This window comes from Corvus cornix, chromosome 3 (genome assembly GCF_000738735.6).
Source record: "Corvus cornix cornix isolate S_Up_H32 chromosome 3, ASM73873v5, whole genome shotgun sequence".
Taxonomy (NCBI): Eukaryota; Metazoa; Chordata; class Aves; order Passeriformes; family Corvidae; genus Corvus; species Corvus cornix.
In genome coordinates, this window is record NC_047056.1 from 103478418 (window position 1) to 103498087 (window position 19670).

Below are 19670 nucleotides of genomic sequence, written 5' to 3' on the forward strand. Positions count from 1 at the left end.
GCAGCAGAAAGCTAAGAAGTCAAAAATTATGTTTCAAACACATTCAATCGTTCTTAGTGACAAATCTTAGTCTTTCAAATTCATACAACCCTCAAATAGTATTTTCTTCCACCACAAAACTAGCAAATCTTTAGGGCTCTTCTGACCCAAACTATTCATGGTCATTTATGAGCATTCTGAAGTGCTGTCAGTATGAGGCTTAAATATTTAACATACCACAAACATGTACTCTTACATAATGATGAGACAAAATAAGAAGAAGCACTGACAAAATGGAGATCAATAACTTTGACCATTAATCTATATAGCTCTTCTTCCAAAAGCAACTCATTTGAATTTATCTTACAATTAAATGAATCATCTTCTGGTGACCTTATTGATTACAAACACAACCTGAGATGGCCCCCATAGGCCAGGATGGCTAATGTGAAGATATGAAAGTCAGAAAAGGGATTCATGCCCTCAGCAGTATCAACAATTTCCCTTGGTCATGATGGCAAACAAGTGCTAAGACATGTCAGAAAACCAGGATTTTTAATGTCATGTGAGGTTATACTGTTGTAGCATACAAGTGAAACAAGTGCTTTTAAAATAAACTACAAACTGGACACATAAAGGTGAGCCTACTATATGATCCAGAACTCTAAATGATGTATTTCTCAACCTGTTTATGTTGTCTCTAAATATAGGGAGTCCCAAAGTTTACAGTACCAAATTTTTTATTATTTCAAACAAACTTCTGTACAAAAACATCAAAGCAGGCAAAGAAATCCCGTGACTTCAGCAAATAGCACATGACAATGCACAGAATGCTTTAAGGTTTACATTTTTATTATACAAGTGACAAATAGCTTTTTTCTGGGCTACTTAAAGATAAGACTTCATTGTCTGACAAAAAAATTGCAGGTAAGCATATATTAACTTCAGTTACCAAAGCTCACCAGAATAGCCACCTAATTCACCTAACTGGAAGTGACTATGAACAAAGCAGGATTTTCCCTAATATACATTTTTAAATGTCCCCCCAATTAAAAATTGAGCTTGTAAACAGTGGATTTACTACTGTGAAAAAAGTGTGATCATTGCTTTCGGAAAAAGAAAAAAACCTAATGTGAGTGAGCTCTAATTCTGTCCCCGACAACAACATAGCAACCGGCTGCTGCACCTGCAGAGGTGTGACATGAATGCTGGAGTTGTGGTGCTGTCCAGCATCATGGCATGTGTGACACTGGCACCTGTGGGTTCTGATCAGGCCTGAGAAACCTCACAGTGGTTGCTCTGCTCAGAAATAAACTCTTAAGTCAATCCCTACTCCAGAGAACTTGTGACATTAATACTGTTTAAGGACTGAGTTCAGTGACAGTTTGTCACAGTGCAGCCGAGTTCCAGCAGACCAAATGCATCTTCAAAGCCTTAAGGTAATGTTTTTAGAAGAGATGTGCATGAAACTTCCAGTGAAGGCACACAAACCCTGATTTATCTACACGGGAATAAGCAAATACAAATCTGAATCTGTGCACAAGCACTGGAGTTTCCACACATACATGCAAGCAAAGTACACAAAATCAAACACATTTTCAGAACGTGACCTCTGCAAGAATATGTACAGCAACTGCAGACCACCCAGTAGACACACTTAACAGAGCATAAGCACTTTGCTGCTTTTGGCAAAGTATTTCTATTCCATTAATTGGAAAATTTACCAGAAAGTAGGAAACAACTCAGCAAGGAACTTAACTCCTTGAAGTATCAATCAAATCTCAAAAGCCAGTGAAGAGCAGTCAGCTGATAAATATTTCTGTGCTGACTCTGAATCATGTAATGAATAACACCATCAGGAACTTGATGGAGTTCCTAAGAACAGTTCAGCTCTTAAATTTGAACCATCCCTAGTATGATGAGGCTGATTTGACACTAGGGAAGTTTGCTACAGAAGAGTGTACTAGTCTAGATCAGCAAAATACTTACTTACCAGCTAGAGCTGTCTGGGAGTTAATGTTCATTGTGATATATTTACACTGACAAACCTTTTCTAGTTAAGTCAAGGCATTAGCATTTTCCCTTTCCTTTCTAAATCTAATAAAATTATACAGAGTTTTCAAAATCTATCAACGATCTTTAAGCATATTTTCTGTATATTTATACTGAATCTGAAAATGAATATTAATGACTTCAATTGTTGAAAGGTACAGGTTATATTTAATTAAAAAGGTAAAAGTACCTGTTTGAAATACATTTTTGGATGCCAGACAGCACGTTATCCTTAAAATCAGGTGGATCTCCACTTATTACAGGAAAGACAATGCTTTTTATGAGAGTGATGAACACTCAGGTATTCTTCTATGCATACTAGTTTGACAAGATCCTAAAACTGACCAAAAAACTGTGCACACGTTCTTTAAAACATACCCAATGCATTTTACTTTCTCTTATATTAACTTTCTTCTTCTTTAAAGTTTCTTTTCTGCAGTACCTTTGACGTTTCAGTTTGATTTCCATTTTGTCTTCACTACTGCTTACTTCTCTGATAGAGAAGGTGTTTAAGGATTAAAATGCACAGATAAACTGTCATAACTGAAGTATCTAAGTAAAAAAGTATTTTAAAAGTCAAAAGATAAAGGCTAGCATAAAAACTTAGGTTGCACTATATAAAGTCAGTTAGGTTATGAACAGATTCATATATTTTAGCAACGTGAAGAAAATGGTTATGTAAATACACACAAGTATTAACATCAAACTGTATTAAATTATGTAAACATACACATCTTCTGTGATCAATACAAACATCTACTTGTCTCTGGATACTACTGCAGCATAGCTCGAATTTGTTTTGAAGTAGATTCATCATTCAGGTGTTTTGTAGTGAACCTAGAAATTACAAGTTAGAACAATAATTTATAAAATGAACAGGGATAGGAAAAGTCTGAACACTTGAGCCTGTTTTTGAAATCAGCACAGTTCAGTTACACAAAGGAGGAATTTACATGTTCCTCTACTGATCACTGGAATTTAACTGGTAAGAGTCTGGTGCTCTTTATCTTCTAAATATGCTATGCAATAAATTATTCCCTGTTAAAAGGTGGAGAACTGTGGCTAAATCCTGTTTGCTATCTGTCTATGACACTGTCATCATCTTGGGTCAAAATTATTTCTCATTTTTTCCAGTTAAAAGCCTCCTAAGAAGCAAAATCATGAAAAGACATAAGAAATACAGTAAATACTAAAATAAATTAGGAACCTAGACTGAATTTTGGTACAATCTATGACTTTAAGCAGTTTTCTTAAACATCCTGAGAGGACTGAAGAGCTTTAGTGTGTTTTTTCCATTTAAACCCAAACATTCTCCACCACCTATGCTCATAGGGAGATTGATTATTACATAAACTCAAAACACACTTGATACTTGTAGATTTAACTCCACATCAACTTTAGTTCAAAAGACATGATAAGCAAATATGGAGGTACTGTTCTCCCTCTATCCAAGCATTCAACAACTAGAAAACTCAAAACAGCTCTGAAAAACTTGGTACTGACTCCCTTCTCAACTTCAGAGAAGTGTCAGACTCCTGTGTGTCTTCCTTCCCAAGACAGCACCATAAACATTCAGCTACAGGACTGGGATTTAGGATGCTGTTTTCTTGAAGCAAGATTAACAAAAGAAAAAGTCTTATTAAGATGGAAAGGGAGATGGGAAGTACCAAGGGTTTGAGAAATAGAAATCTGATACTTCATTTCTAAAATGTTCTAGATGCTGGGATATTTTATATAGCAAATCTTAGCTAGGATACACTATTTACAATATTAATAGTAATTGTTTCTTCAAGTGAAATTAAATGGAAAGAAATGAATATCAAGAAAACCCCAGGTGATGAAGGAAAACCTGAAAGGATAATCTTATTAAATCAAGCTTCTAAAGTGAAGTCTTAAATATAAAGAGAGCGGGAGAAAAACAAAGAGGAATTTTCTAAGGCTGAACCACACATACCTGAGAGCATTCAGAAGTCCTTCCACAGAGTCAGGTGGTTGTTCCTTTAAAACTTTTATGCATCCCTTCATCTGGGAACAGAAGCATGCCACTATTGAACAATAATATATGAATTGCACTAGCTGAAAACAAGGAAAATTTTCACCATATACAGGCAGGTTTCTTTTCTTACTGAGCGTTAATGCTGCTTTAGATGACACAATAAAAGCATTGTAACTTACTAAAATTATCTCAAAGTTAAAAACCCAATTTTGGAGAAAACATTTATTTTAATAAGCATTTGTAGAGAGTAAACTATATATCAAGTGTCTATATTTAGCTTGCACACAATTTCTCCAATTCCAAATTAAAAATATAAAAATCAAAACCAGCTGATATAAGCTAAAAAAAAGAGAGTTTGGGAGTTCCATGTCATTGCTGTTAAGAACTCTAAGAAGAGATGTTTCAGCTTAGACTTTTTATGTTTGCATACAAGGAAGTAATTTTCAGTATTCAGTTTTTAACTGTAAACCTAACCAGTGACAACTTATGATTTGTTTCATAACTAGTGGTTAAAAATTTAATCTAAGAAGTCCATGGTGTTGATTTTAACACCACACCGAATGAACATCTTTGTAGAGACTGTAAATAATGGGCTGAAATCTGTCCAAATTTACAAAAGGGGAAATGAAGCAGAGAAAGCAGGAGTAGAACTCATGTGACCCACTGTACAGACTCCCTAGCTAGTCAGTAGAGAGAAACAAGAAATTATTCTCACCTATTCAGAACGTATTTTTATATGTAATGAATTATGCCCCAGAAGTACTTCTTTCTTCCCATTGCTATGAAGACATCCTAATCTAGCTATCCAGAAATTAGCCTAGATTAATTCCATTTTATTCAAAGCAACAGGTAAAGACACAGCCGAGTCAAGATCAGAATCCTTTAATTTTCCAAGTCACACTGGAGTGCTAAATCTACATGTCAGATTTTCTTTTCAGCTAAAGAGCACTTCTGCCTTTTTAAGGAAATGGATGATGAAATACTTAATTGAAGTCCACTTATTTGCCAGCAAAAATGAATCAGAAAATGTAGCTCAGCATTCTCAACAGTGACCAGCCCAACAGACACTGCTCACTGCTCAGCTGGCTCATTTTTACCTGGAAGGTGTTAACTTGCTTTGCAAATAACAGATCAGATGAGATTCTCAGGCCAGTATCATGTGCCTTGAAGTGACAGTTATTTTGTCTAACTTAGAGAAACTCAAGTCTAAGTGCACATCACTCAGTACAGGTTTACCTGCCCCACCAGATCTGATCAGACCAGACCAGGTCAAAGGGAATAAAAATTCAAATGATTCTTTTTAGTTTTTGTTAGAATCAGAATCCCTAAAACAATTAGGATGTCTAAGCTAGGAGACTGTAATTAATAGCTTGAAATACAGCCTCCAGTCTTGAAAGAGTAAGGAAAGGGTAATATACTCCACGGTCCCTGAAAGTCTCTTGAAACGGCTTGAATGCCTGAAGTGAGTAATTTGGAGAAAAGAATTGTTTACCACAGTAAAATAAACTCATCATTTGAAACATTAGGAGATGTTTTTAATTACAGAAAAATTGCTAAACTAATTACACAAATCAAGATTTGGAACCACGTAGTCATTTTTTAAAACTGTGTCATACATCTCCTGCCTCCCACTTACATCTAGCTAAATCTCCTGTACGATTACAGGGCTTTAGGATAAATGTGAGAAACAAAGTACACACAATGTATATTAGGGCCTATCAGAATTTCATTTGTGTTGCTTCTGTAGGCAAGAGACTGAACTAGCAGTCAAGAAATCTGCATTCAAGTCCCAGCCTCTATCTGCTTCATGACCTTGAGCAAATCTATTCACCTTGTTGTGACAAATCTTTCCCCCTGTACAGAGTCAAAGAGGAGATGGGGCAAAATTCTGGTATCTGCAGATGCAAAATGCTAACAAAGACCCAGTGTCATGGAGGGCAATAATATATGCTTTTTTCTTTTCTTTTGTAGCAGGCTCTCTTGTAAAGGGAAAGACTTGGCATCTTTTTAAGTAATAACAAAGTGGTGCATGAGATTTAAGTTAGTAAAAACATGTAGAAAAAATGAGTACTCTTTTAATGTGTGCTTGCAATTCCTCAAATGGAAAAATAATGTTGATTTCTCTGTGACTGGCCGTGCCAAAGATAAAACTGAAGGGTCATTATCAACAGTACAACAGTAACATTTCAGTTCTGCTGATGCAGATCTCAGACAAAGCAGAGACAGCGTTGAATACCTACTTATTTACAAGAGAATTACTGCCTAAGATGAGCATTTCAGCACTGATAAACTACATGATTTAAAAAAAATTATGACCACAGAACATATTCCAGGCTAGGTGTAATACGAAATTATTTTAGCCTAACTATACAGTTGGCAAGAAAGCAGAGATAACAAAGAAAAATTATTATCTGTGTGTGCAAGAAAATAAAAATAGCTGGTCCTTATTTTATTTTCAAACAAACTGATGTATTAAAGTGCACAGGTGAAGACAAATTCTAAATTTTGCCATTCAGAAGTAATTAAAATTATTTATACCAAGCTGTAAGCTTGTGCTGAAAAAGAGCTGCAGACTAGTATTATCAAACCTGCAGAGTTTTAAAGAAAGGCCTCTCTTACATCAATCTTTGATGTCTTTGAGAAAGCTCCCACAGGATGAACATGATCATACAGAATAATAACTCCCACCATTACTCTCATGCAGAACATAAGGGTCTCTTCACTGGTGAATCTACTCCTGTACTCTCTGGAAAACAGAACAAAAGAAATAAACATTCTAGACCTTTTACTAGACAACTTTAAAAACTAGACTGTGAGTGCATGAAATCTGAACCAAAGGTCTATTTTAAGGTTGCAGATGCTCACTAGTAAGACTTTAAATATCTGTGAATTCTGTAAGTCCTTGCCAGCTTAGAAGAATGGTTAGAGAGTACAAAGATGTAAACCTCTTGTCATACCCACGCACAGTTGGGATCCTCAAAATGTATGTGATGATGGCTTCAGGGAAAACTTCAGGAAATATAATGGAGACTGATCATACTTCTGTTTAAACTCAGAAACACCACATGCTGGGACCTCAAAGGAAAGCTACGTTTTCGCTTAAATTCCTACTTTGGAATAGTTAAGTGGGATCTAAGTTCAGCAGCTGGGAAGTTCAGGGCTTCACCAAGGAGGATTGTAATAGTCATTGTGCTCTCTCTCTCTCTGTACTGTAGAACCTCTCAGTTTACAACAACTTCAACTTTTATTCTTCCACAGCATCGTAACATGAACAGACTTAAAGGCTACAGAAATTTTGATGTGAAAATGCTTGATTATCCCACAATTAGAATTAAATATCAGATAATCTTTTAGATGACTCACAACTCTTTTTCTCTGCTTTTGTCAAAAAAATGAGCTGAGTTATAAGGCTACTTTTCAATTACTACTTTTATGATGCCTCAGGATTGTGATATGAGTCCCATCCCTACAGACACTTCTCCAGAATTTTCATGAACAAACACAAACCTCAGGAATTCTACCCTTTACATGGTACCATGAACAAATGACTCACAGGCAGAAAGACTACCTTGACTCTATCTTGTATGTGCTTTCCAGTCAAAGAGACATCTAACCTAAAATATACTCCACCAAATGCATAGTAAAATAATAATTTTTTAAAAAAATAGCCCACTGGCTATTATCTACACTAGCAGATACAAACACAATTGTACAGCTGAATACATTTATATGAATGAAAATTCATACAGCTGAATTTTTTCATATCTAGAATAAGATGGCTGCATACAAAAAAAGATCTACTTAAATGATCCTTGAAATAGTTCTTGTGTATTTGCTAAAGTGCTGCTTGGAAGTGCCAAAATCTTGCCCCTCTGTGTGCTAATAATTGAGCACCATGGGAAAGCAGGAGGCAGCAGTCAGCCTTTGGCCCTGGTTAGACAAGACATAGACACTGAAGCCTGTGAGTGCATAAGATTATTACACTCATATTTTAACCTTTTGTTGAAATGCAGGCTGACCATGTAAGCTCTCCCCAACAGAACTCAGCACTGATTCATGAAAGATATCATAAGGGGGTTAGGAGGCAAGGCTTTCTAATACCAGGTCATGCTTTGTATACAAAAGTAGTAACAACTTAAGGCAAAGATACAGGAATTCACTTGGAAAAAACTGCATTATCCCAGGTGACTAATTAAAGTACAAGTTCTGTTGTACAAACCTCCCAAGATTTAAGATAAAACTTACGGTGTTTCCAACATGACTTTACATACGCTGGCCATAGTACTTAGACAGTCTGTTGTATTTTCAATTGGTAACGTTTTGTTCTGGAAGGGTAAGAAAAAGTCAATGTTCAGTAAACTATCTTTTAAAATTAAAATCAAGAATGTCTGTGTTAGACCTTTCTCCCCCTTTACGTACTTCTGACACAAAATGTGTTGTTGCGTTACTGAGGGTTTTCAGCATTGGTGTGGCCTCTGCATAGAACAGGGACATCCTATTGGCCATTTCATTGTTCACTTCATTCTCAATGTCTAGCTGATGGAAACAGGAGAAAAAATAGTCAGTAAAGCTCTTTAAAATCTTGCCAGCAGCAAGAAAAAGATACAGTACATGTTCATGTCAGCAAGCAGACTGTTGCATGAATAGTTCTCTCTAATCACTTCATCCGGACTGCTGATTAATTCTCAGTGTGAAGGAGAGAATATGACAGCTACTGAATCAAAAGCAAAAACTTTACCACAAATGGCATAAATGCATCCTGATAAATAAATACCTCACTGTGTGCAGCACATCAGAGTTTATTTACTTACATGCATATTGTTTATTCTGTTGCGACTTATTGTCCGCCTGTAATAACTGAAGTCGTTCTGAATTGCTGGGTTTCTCATCTTCCAGGAAGAAAAACAGGAAATAATCAGTTTTGGTTCAAAATACACAGCAAAAGTCAACATGTATTGAAAGACTTTATTAACCTTAAGTTCATCAAAACGAAGAGTAAAATGTAAGATTTCTGCAAACTCTTTTGCTAGAGCCTGTTCCCGTTCCAGGTGCTGAGTTGGAGTGTAGGGAGGGCATGTCAAGGATTCCAGCAAACTCTGCAGGGCTTTCTCTGAATAAAAATCAGAAGCACAAATTGTAGTCAGTCCACACAAAGACAAAGTTTTAACTACATATCTAAAGATACTGCATTCGAAGGGAGGGAACCCTCCAAACATGCAGAGACATAACAGAAGTGGTTTTTCTTACTATTCTGAAGTGAGAAGCATTAATTGAAGACACCTCCCTCTTCAGGCTCTGCCATTTTCTCTCCATTTTGTATCACTGAACTCTTTTCCATTTTTGTCACCCTTTATCTGGGATCCCTATCAAAAATGCTAGTGGAAGCATTTTTCTTGCATTCAGATATCCAGCACTTTCATCTTCCTCAATTAGCGAACAGCTCAGTATAGAGATTATTCTGGCATCTCTGTTACTAAAAGTGTACTCTTAGGCACTGAGAGCAATATAAATCAGCTTCTGTGCCTGTAATTACTAGCATAACTCAAAAAGTGAAAGACATAGTTAGAGGACGTTGTAGAAGAATTCCCTTGCACTGGGAGCCCTCTCATTTCATACATATATTTGCATTCCAGAATCCTAATTCAAAAAGTAACTACATCACCTTTTGTGTCTGTTGGGATGACAAAGTCAGTGTACAACACATCCAGCTTTAGATTTTCACCCTGTGAGTTTATTGATACTCTTTCCCCATTATCCCTGCTTTTAAGAAGTCTCAAACTATTACTGGCTTACATTCCTTCTAAAACTCCAAAGGATCCAAATTACAAAAAATAAATTCCATTAGTCCAGCAAGGACCAGTGAAGTGCAGAAAAGTGGCAGGAAACAGTGAAAAACATTATAGTTTTATCATGTTTTTTGCTTGTATGCTATTTAGGTAATATAGACAAACTAACAAACTATGAAATTAAGATTAAAGAGATGCCTCGATAAATGCAATTGCAGATAAATGTCTGTTGATATCAAACAGAAATAATATTAACTCTAAAACTCTTTAAAAGCTTGTGGAAAGACAAAACTTCCTCTTTCATTTTATATAAAAAACTTATTAAACGTACATACTAAAACAGGGCTCACCTAGTCTGAGTGAAAACTCGTAAAAGCGCTTTAGCCTTACAACCAGGGGACAGACTGAATTCCATGCTTTTTCTTGCAGCTGGATATCATTGGGATTTTGTATTGCCTGAAATGAAAATATTACCATAAAGACCGGTGATAAACGAATAACAAGCAAGAGGTGGTTTGGAATTTTTCTACATTATTTTAAAAAGTATTGTAAAGCATGGAAGAACTCTGAGAAACTACATTGCATAGGATTCCAAAAAATACCATGTTTTTCACCTTCCCTCACCCCTGTAACATACTGTTTTAAAATCATTCATTACAGTGAACCACTGACATATTCTTTTGGGAGCAAAACTATTGTAGAAGCATCAGGTAAAACCTTTTATGTAACTACTGGTTGCAAAAGTAGCCTTCTTTTCAGGTTTTGATGCTTTTGAAATCTTCAATATGCTGAGTTTCTTAAGTAACCAACAGCTCACACTACGAGCATCTGCAAATCTGATGAAGGAAAAGTTTTGGTCACCTGAGAAAAATTCGAAGTTACAGTTCAAAATTCTACTTCAGGACCAGTTTCACAGAATAAGATGCCTCTAAAGTGGATGTGAAGTTATAATTTACCAGGATTCATTATTCCATTTACACAAAAGAACAATTTTCTGTATCATATATTTCTGACACCTGAGTATTCTTCCATGTCCTCAAATTTGACTTCTGCCATGAGATACATGAAACAAGGTATATGAAATGGTGCTTCTTGAAGTGAAAAATAATAACTAATTACTAACAGAAAACCTGAAAGAAGTTCCAACAGCCATCATTTAATGATTTCAAATTAGAGCTTTATACTTAATGTTATGCACAATCTGTTACGTATTTTATAAATACAATTTTAAGGAGATATTCATTTGAGTTCATAGAATGTGCTTGGACAGAGAACAGAAGCAGGGAACACATCGAGTTTTGCCTGATTTTGCTTCCAAAAAAACTGTAATTAACAAACATACATCTCTAATTTCTTGTCCAGCTCCTTTGTAAGCCTGAAGGTCTGCAAGCATGCTTTCTGAGTCCTGTAAAACTGCACTGATCTGGTTCCAGACCTCCCTTTCTCCATCCGTGGGCTGTGCATCTAAGAATGAGAAAAGCAAAATGCACAAAGTCAAAAGGAAGCTGCAGTACAAATGGCAAGATTACTCAGTTCTACTTAACAATACCACATCCAGCTTAACTGTGTGTAACTCCATTCTGATGAAGTTTTTTTCAAATATACAATTATACTGCCATTCTGCTAACATCCAAGCTTCTGCTTTTTATAGCAAGGAAGGAAAAACAGTACAGTTTTTGTATGCTCTGGCTCATAATGCCTCTTCTCAAAATGCAGCATTTTAAAGAGCAGCAGTATCATAAAGCAATGTTATTAGAAAATAGGATAATGCATCAGTCCCTCTCTTTCACTAGCTCCATGGCTCAATCACAAAAAATTGCTCACTTTTCTTGCAGCTTGGGGATAAAATCAGGCCTTTCAATGGATGGAGCAGTGGGATATTGCTCCACTTTGACTTTCCTCCAGGCTTCCTTAGCCAGGGTAATTTATTTCTCCTTTTGTAAAACACAGATACAGTACTATTAAAAATAATTTTTTCCTCATGTATGTCAGGGATCATTCATGCCACTAAAATAAATCCAGCTCTGTCAGTAATCAGTTTTCAGGGTGTGAGTGACCTGTAGACCTTTATTGTTGAGAGAAATGACATTTGAAAGTAGATCAATCTTCCTATTCAAATCTCCTCCTATGGGATTTACACAGCAGTGTGACACCAGAGAGTGATGTTATCCCCAGAACACTAACACATTAGACAAGGTAGAGTTCTCCTGTCTTCTTTTGCTTTAAAACATAAAGATGACAGGCACTGACCAAAGACTGGATAACCTATATATGGGATTGCAGTCTATATGTGAAGGAACAATGACATTGTCCCAGCAGATTTCTACAAAGACAAAACTATTTTTTTCCCTTAGATTTGCATTAGCTTGTAAAGATAGAATGTTAATTTTTATGAAAGAAAAAAACTACCTTGAAGTTGAGTCTTAGAACTTAAAGACTACTTGTTTGAATTAAAAGCAACGAGGTAAGTTCAGTTCAAAGCTCACCAATTAGGACAAGCTACTGTATTCATCTCTACATTAATAGACAAGAAATATTAAAAATACTTTTTCTATTTAGTCGTCTCACTCTCCTTAAGAAAACTGACAGAGTTTTCTACTAATGTATCAGAATGGGATTCATTTACCCAGTCCCCATTAGAAACAAAAGCACTGGTTCACACTGGAGTGTATGGAAAATTGGCATTCTCTCCATGATGTTTCAGGTTCAGATAATTTATTTAAATGTTTCAAGTTATCTATGGACCTTGCATGAATGGGACACAAATGGCTGAGATTTACATGTCTGCAGCTCCAAAGCAACTCGTACTTAAAACCCTTCCCAAGTTCCTGTGTACCATGAGTCCAACAAAACTGGGCACGTAATACTGACTGGACTTTCCTTTTATTCTGGAAGTCTTCCTTTATCTTATTTAAAAAGTGAAAATAAACATAAACTGAACTTAGCTGGGTTTTATAGCCAAAATACTTCATGTAACTAAAAATCCCACTATCCTTCAAGAAGTGAGGGAAATGAGCACAGAAGGAAAAAACTGTCCCCACAGGAAAATCCCATCTGGGACATGGCTGTTGAACTGACCCATCAGTCACATTAAATTTACAGTGTTCCAGACTGGTTCTTTCCTCAAGCTGCAAGAAATCTCAGGTACACACCATAAGGCGGTTGCCACCTTGTGATAAAAAGCAAAACAGAAAACCCTTCTGACTTTAAGAACGAAAGAAGAGATCCTGCAAAACAGTTACATACCATACAACAACAGAGCAGGGGAAGGTAGGAGTCACATAAAAATCAGTATCGGTATTTTAATAGTTAAATTAGTTAATGAAAATAACATTTTGAGTGAATACTAGCACAAGAGAATAAATAATTTGTTAGGGCAGTTCATGAATGTAAAATTTGCATGTGCAGGTCACCTGAAGCATCTTGTTTAACCTTGTTGGTTTACAAGGAACTTCTATGTTAATTTTTACAATTTATTTGCTTTAAAAGTACTAGTGCATAAGGGGGATGTAAATGTTATAGATGGCCTAGCACTTTGGGACTTCAAAATGGCCTTTAGTAACACCCTTTATTGTAAGCGTTTTTCAAAATTTCTGAATTCATCTTTTGGAAGTTGGTGGAAGGAGGAATATTTGAAACTCATTGAGCTTTCTGTAGTATCCCAGCACCTGGGGAAGAAGGGGCAAGAGGCAGGTAGGTATGTGGAAGAGGGAAAGAAAGGGAAGGGAGAGGAAAAGGACTGCAAAGGCTCCAGAGCAACAGGCTTAGCTTGCATTTGCGGATGCAGTTTATATTTATGTTGGAAGTATTTAGCTTAAAAAGAAAGGTAGGGAGGATGATTCAGGCTTTTTTTTTAAAAAAAGCATGCATCTTATTTATGAAATAAAAGTTATGCAATCAGATGTTCTGATAAGACCATGGCCATGTTTCAAAAGGGATTTTACAAGAAGATCCTGCCAAAAATGGTCAGCTAAAATAACTGTAATGGATCACTTTGAAAACAATTTCATCTTACTGTCAACAACAACAACAATAATAGCAACAGCAACTAAAAGAAATCGAGACTTCTTCATGACAGATTTTGGCTTTTAAAACTGGTTTTTATTCCAATGAAACCAAAGCTAGTTTCTCTGCTCTCAATTAAAAAATGCCAATCCTGAATCACAGTGTGGAATCACTGCTTGGAGGTGCTCACCTCTTATCCCCAGACCACCAGAGAATCAGCAAGTGCTTCAGGAACCTAAGCCCATCTCTAAATGAAACCACTGCTACTGACTAACCTACAGTGACTCCAAGCCCTCTCAGTAACAAGTTACCATAATGGCCAGACTCACTGCATTTCAAGTCTGAGTTTTTAGAGTACTCATGATTAGCATTCAGAGTATTCTGTCTTTAATAAGACAAAATAGAGAAGAACCCTTTTACCTCCCTTTGGACAAATGTTTCTAATGTGAACCCTACACCAAACAACTACATGTTTGTATCCTGTATCAAATTAATATGAGTCAGATGAGGCTTGAATCTTCCATATATAGATTCTACCAGCAAAACTGGAAAACTTTAGCTCTGGAGAGAAATACATTTCCACTGGCTGCATCAGAAAAAATCAGGATATGGTAATTCATCCATTCCATGAACACATGCTCTTTTTCACATTTACACATGGTCTATGCCATATTTTGTATGGAACTACAGACTTCATAAAGAGCAGGCAGAAACCTGGACCCAATACAATTCATTTGTGGATGCATTAAGCATTTCAGGTGAATGGTGAAGCATGAAAGTGGGGTCATCATTATTTTCTTAGCAAGATACCTGTCATTTGTTTCAGAAAACCCTCCTAACAGTGTAAGGTATCTACCTCATCCTTCACCAAATGTGCATTAGAAAAAAACCATAGAAACTGCTAGGTAGGTCAAACATTAATTCTCATAGGACAAGACTAAATATAGAAAGGATGTGTTCATTTGGTATTTACCAATACCAAATGAAGTGTAACAATATCTCAGTAATTAATTTTAATGAAGAAAGAACAGTACTATGAACAGTACTAACAACAGTATTAAAAGAAGCACTTCCAACTCACACTCCCTTTCTGAATCTGAAATGCAGATCAAAAGCTCAGAACTTTATTCCACCCTCAGGTGATTAAGAAGATTCCCACTGAGGTTGGTTAGTTCTTTCACTTCAGTGAATGTAGAATCATATTTGTCATAAAAATACTGTACCCTTCTGGCCTCAACAACATAGCAAAAGAAAGCAAGTTAAACAAGAGCTTTCATGGGCTCTGCTTTCAGCTCTTCTTGTCCTGTCCACTGCTGAATGTGGCAAATAATTCCATCAGCCAGCAAGTTAGAGAGCAGTACACATATTTAGTGCATAATGCTAAAGTCCTATTTCAGATTTATCACCATGACGATGATTTTTTTCCATGGCAATCTGGGACAAAAATTAAAAGAAAAACTCTTAGAAATGAGCAAAGGCATTACAATTACAGGGAGTAATGCACTCTAGAGGGTACCAGAACCTGCTATACTCCATACATTAAAGAACACCCAGTACTGGATAGAAGCAGTACCCCACCCAGGCTACAAGGGATTTTTGAATCTCAGTCCTTCTAAACTAGCTGGAATAAAGTTAAACTCACTAAATTGTTAATACTGGCTCCAGGGAGGGTGCTGTGCCAGGGAGATCAGTGCCCAGCTTCAGCTCCATCAGACAGGGGATGGACACACAGCACCTCTCTGACTGAGCTGCAGTTTCTGGCTCAGGACACTCCACAGCTCAGGAACTGAGCGCACCCTCCCTCAGGCTGGACCCCAACTATATCCCCAGCCTTGCTGTCTGTGCAGAAAGGGTATTAATTAATAGCCTATTATACAAAAAGTGGGCAGTTGCTCTGCTGCCAGACACGTTCTAATAACAGACCCTTTTAATCATACATGAACAGTAACTAAAAATTTCATGAATCTTTCTGGGCATGTGAGGGAATTCTAGAAAATAAGATTCGTGAAGGGGATGAGAGGGATTTAACTAGGATCAAGTCCACCTAGCCAAAATTTAAAAAAAAAAAAAAAGAACCTGCTCACAATAAGATTTGAGAGGTCTAGAAAAAGTATTTGAGGAGAGGATGGGACTGTAGGTGTCACTTAAGGACATGTCCTCCAAATAATCTATAAACTTTTGTCTTTTATATTTGAAACAAATTGTTGCCTCCACTTTCAAATTACTTCCAAGAATTCATGTGGAATTATTTGTTTACTTTGCCTGAAAAAGGCAGCAGTAATTTGACAATAGATTTTCTGCAAAAAAAGAGCAATTTTAAAATTGTGCAGAAAGAGCTCAGATACCCAGAATTCATTTATCTGCAACTAATTTAAATAAGGTCAAAATTTAGAGAACAAAACAGTTCTTGAACTGACAAAATCCATTCAAGAGAATTTGCCATGGAATCCTGAAATCCAGACTCTCAAGATTTGCCAGACTTTTCCTAACATTATTTTCAAACTGAGAGCTAAGAAGGAATTAAGGTAAAGTAAGTGGTGTATATAATCAAACCTAAGAGGTAGCAGTTTGATTAAAAATATTCCCATCAAGATCCAAGTGTAAAATAGCAATATGGTGCACTTTCTATGAAGGATGAAATTATTTTTCTTTATGTAAACCTTTCAGTAGACCTTAAAAAAGAATAATTTGGCTGAATGCATTTAGTCTGCGATACCCCTCAAAGAAAAGGCCTTTCCACCTGCATGGACAATGTTATTCTCCAGAGACCCAGCGTAACTGCTCAACTAAAATTATTACTGGGGACCAAACAGAACTGCTTTTGCTCTACAGCATAAACTGAAACTAATGCTGGATTCAAGTTTTTTCAAGTATGACCATGAAGTTACAAAACTTGGTTTCCAGTTTGGATTGAAGAATAAACTTAGGTGTTAAAAAGAATTGCAACTGACAGTGTGGTCACCTGCACAAAAGTAGGGGAAAAGAGATGATGTCAAACTTCTTTGTTCTTTTTTTTTTTGTAGCCAGCTAATGAAAAAGCACACAGAGACTAGAAAGCAATATGCTGATGCAAATAATGAATACAGTAAAACATCAGCTCAGCACACCCCTCATCCTCCGAATAGCCAACTGTAGTGATCATGTTCACCCATGAGCTTGAACTGACAGCTCAGGCCACAGAAGGCCACACGTCCAGCAAGCCCACACCAGACTCTGACCCGTGTTCACTCATTCAGAGAGTCCTTTTCCACTTCACAATGGCCAGGAGACCAAAAAAGCAGGAGAGCTAAAGGAGACCAAAGCACAGAACCATAGCCCTTTTCAGTCACATCCCTTGAGCCAATACAGATTTTGTGCCACTAAAAACCTCTGGGACTGTATTTTGTGAGAAAAACTTTTAAACATTCACTCATGAGCATGAAACTCCCTGAAATTTGGAGCCGACAGTTTTGTTCCTCTCCAGGTAGATGTGCCTTACTAGTGTGCCCTAACCACTGGCATCTCCTGCGGGAGAGGGGGCTTCATTCAGTTCTTGGCCACATGCTTTTGGAATAAAAACCAACCTTCACTGCCAAGGCAACAGATTCAGTATTTCCCCCTCTCACCACCACCTCTACCAAGGCTCCCCGCTGCCAGGCCAGCTGTTTCCTGCCAAGCCTGCAGCCTGGGTCAGGAACACATTCTTGCCAACAAGGACACAATGGGGCTGATTAAACCTGGAAGCTCAGAGCAGCTGAAAACTTTCACAATAGCTTGGCAAAGCCACAGGGCACTGCCGAGGCCCTCAAAAGTTTGGTAGAAAAAATTTAGGTGGTGGTTTGGATATAAGTTTGACATCCTGGGATGACAGTAAAATTTTCAAATTTTACAGACAGAGAAGATACCATGGCTCATGGTACCTTCTCCTAAACCCAAACTAACTAATTAACCTTTTTCTCATCATTTAAAACTGTTTTTTCATAATGAGGTAATTAAGATCTAGATGAGAAGATAAAGGTACGTGTACAGTTCCAGTCATACATTCTAGCTCTCACCTAAGCAAGCAGGTTTGAGCAATTTCATGAGATTTAAGTATGTGTCTAAATGACTTCTGGAAGTGGTGATTCTGAGTGTACACAGACATACACACTTACAGAATGTCAGTTACTCTTTTCAGAAAAATAATTCAGGAATAAATGATTAAAGAACAAAACTATTTCAAGATGACAAAATATGTGTATAATCACCTGAAATGCTCTTTGAAACCATGCTACAAAAGGAAAGTATTTTAAAACACTGGATTTTCTTTAAACTTTTGGCTTTTCTTTATTTTTTTAGAATAGAGGTATTAAGAGAGAAAACATCACACACTGTTAGTGTTTCAAAGAAAATGCTTTTCACGTATGTAGTGAAAACAGATTAAACCCATATTAAGGGATTTGCTAACAGTGTCTAGAAGTACATGCAGGGAAACTGTAGTCAGCAAAAGTGAAAACAGCTTTGAATCATATATAGATGTGGCAAGAAAACTGGAATGGGAAATACTGTTCTGCAAACTGATAACCATGCAATTAAGAGAGATGCAATCAAGCACATACACTTTGACCACTTCACTACTTTTTAGAAACTATTATCCCAGAAAAGTAGTTCCACCTCCACTGCTTTTTTTTTTTCAGCTTTTTATTTCCAACATGTATTTCCGTTCAAGAAAGAATCATAATTTTTTTAGCCCTGATTTGTTAAAGAAAGTTGAGAACAAGTTTATTCATGTGTAAATTTAACAATGGCTCATAAATGTTTTGAATTTAATTCAAGATAGGGTTTTACTTGCATATCTACCTTTCTCTGCTCAGAATGAAGTAATTTTGTACGGTTTTACAAAAATCAAAAAGCAGTATTCTACTGAATTGTAATTTGATTTGTTTGCAAATCCCTTTTGAATTGCTTTATGATGCATAAGCACATGCAGTTTATTAAGAAATAATAAGCAAAGAAGGCAAGCCAGGCAAGAAGCTTTGCTCACTTTCAAAGTCAAGGAAAAAATTTGGCCCCTGATCAAGCTCTGTGCAAGTGAGAACTTTTAAAAGATTTCCCATTTGGTTCCTGAAAAATAGAAAAGGAAGAGAAAAGCAGTCCTGAGTGAACAAATGATTTTAGAGACAAGGACTTGGACAGATTGGTTGTGCTGGAAAATACACACTGTAAGCATTTAGATTTTAAAAGTTTTTCTTCAGTTTGCTGTTAAGTCAGGGAAAAGATTCTCTCATTGTCTTGTAATTGTTTGAACTTACTTTCAAAATCCAGGAAAAAATGTGGATAGTTTTCAATTTCCCTGGTAAGGACCTTAAGAAGATTACCCATCCCAGCAAACCTAGTAAATGCAACAAAATCATAAACAGTTATACATGTAAACTCATACAGCTAAGGGCTTGACACAGTCTGCATCATGTATTCAACATTTTGCCAAGTTCTGGACCAAGAGAAACATTTTGATGGTCATGATATTTACGCATGGGGGCAGAAAGAGGAAGACCTCAGATAAACACTGAAATAATTCTATTCAACAAATTGGAATTTAAACATCAGGATAACATCCCAGTGTATAAACAGATATTTATGAGTTTATTTACTTAGCAGGAGAAACAAACTCAGAGCTACATCTCTATTTGTAAATTCTCTAAACTGCTGGACTCCAGATTACTGAATATAATTTCAAAGTAAAAACTGAGGTCTTAGAATCTTCAGCAAAAAAATCCATGTCATTTTAGGAAAATAACTCACTATAAGGGAAAAAAAAAATCTAGTTATTTCCAATCAGTAAGATTTTATAATATATTACTATAAAATTCTATCAAAAAGGACAGCTAAAAAGC

The 19670-nt window shown here is 36.4% G+C and overlaps 1 protein-coding gene across 9 annotated transcripts in view; it reads right to left on the reverse strand.

The window, feature by feature from the left end:
• Positions 1–701: 701 nt before the first annotated feature.
• CYRIA (CYFIP related Rac1 interactor A) overlaps positions 702–19670 on the reverse strand; it is a 54867-nt gene continuing 35898 nt past the window's right edge. For 4 of the 9 annotated variants that reach the window (XM_039568795.1, XM_039568797.1, XM_039568798.1 and 1 more), the window contains 10 exons: positions 18821–18900; positions 11156–11277; positions 10164–10269; positions 9001–9137; positions 8839–8916; positions 8447–8563; positions 8273–8352; positions 6647–6773; positions 3986–4056; positions 2521–2868 (listed from right to left, as the gene is read on the reverse strand). In XM_039568795.1, the coding sequence (XP_039424729.1) occupies positions 2805–2868; positions 3986–4056; positions 6647–6773; positions 8273–8352; positions 8447–8563; positions 8839–8916; positions 9001–9137; positions 10164–10269; positions 11156–11277; positions 18821–18893 (975 nt within the window). In that variant the 5' untranslated portion in view covers positions 18894–18900 and the 3' untranslated portion in view covers positions 2521–2804. Of the gene's footprint in view, positions 2869–3985; positions 4077–6646; positions 6774–8272; positions 8353–8446; positions 8564–8838; positions 8917–9000; positions 9138–10163; positions 10270–11155; positions 11278–18820; positions 18901–19088; positions 19169–19670 lie in introns of those variants that run through there. The other 5 variants (XM_039568796.1, XM_019282191.3, XM_039568799.1 and 2 more) reach the window with 5 other exon arrangements.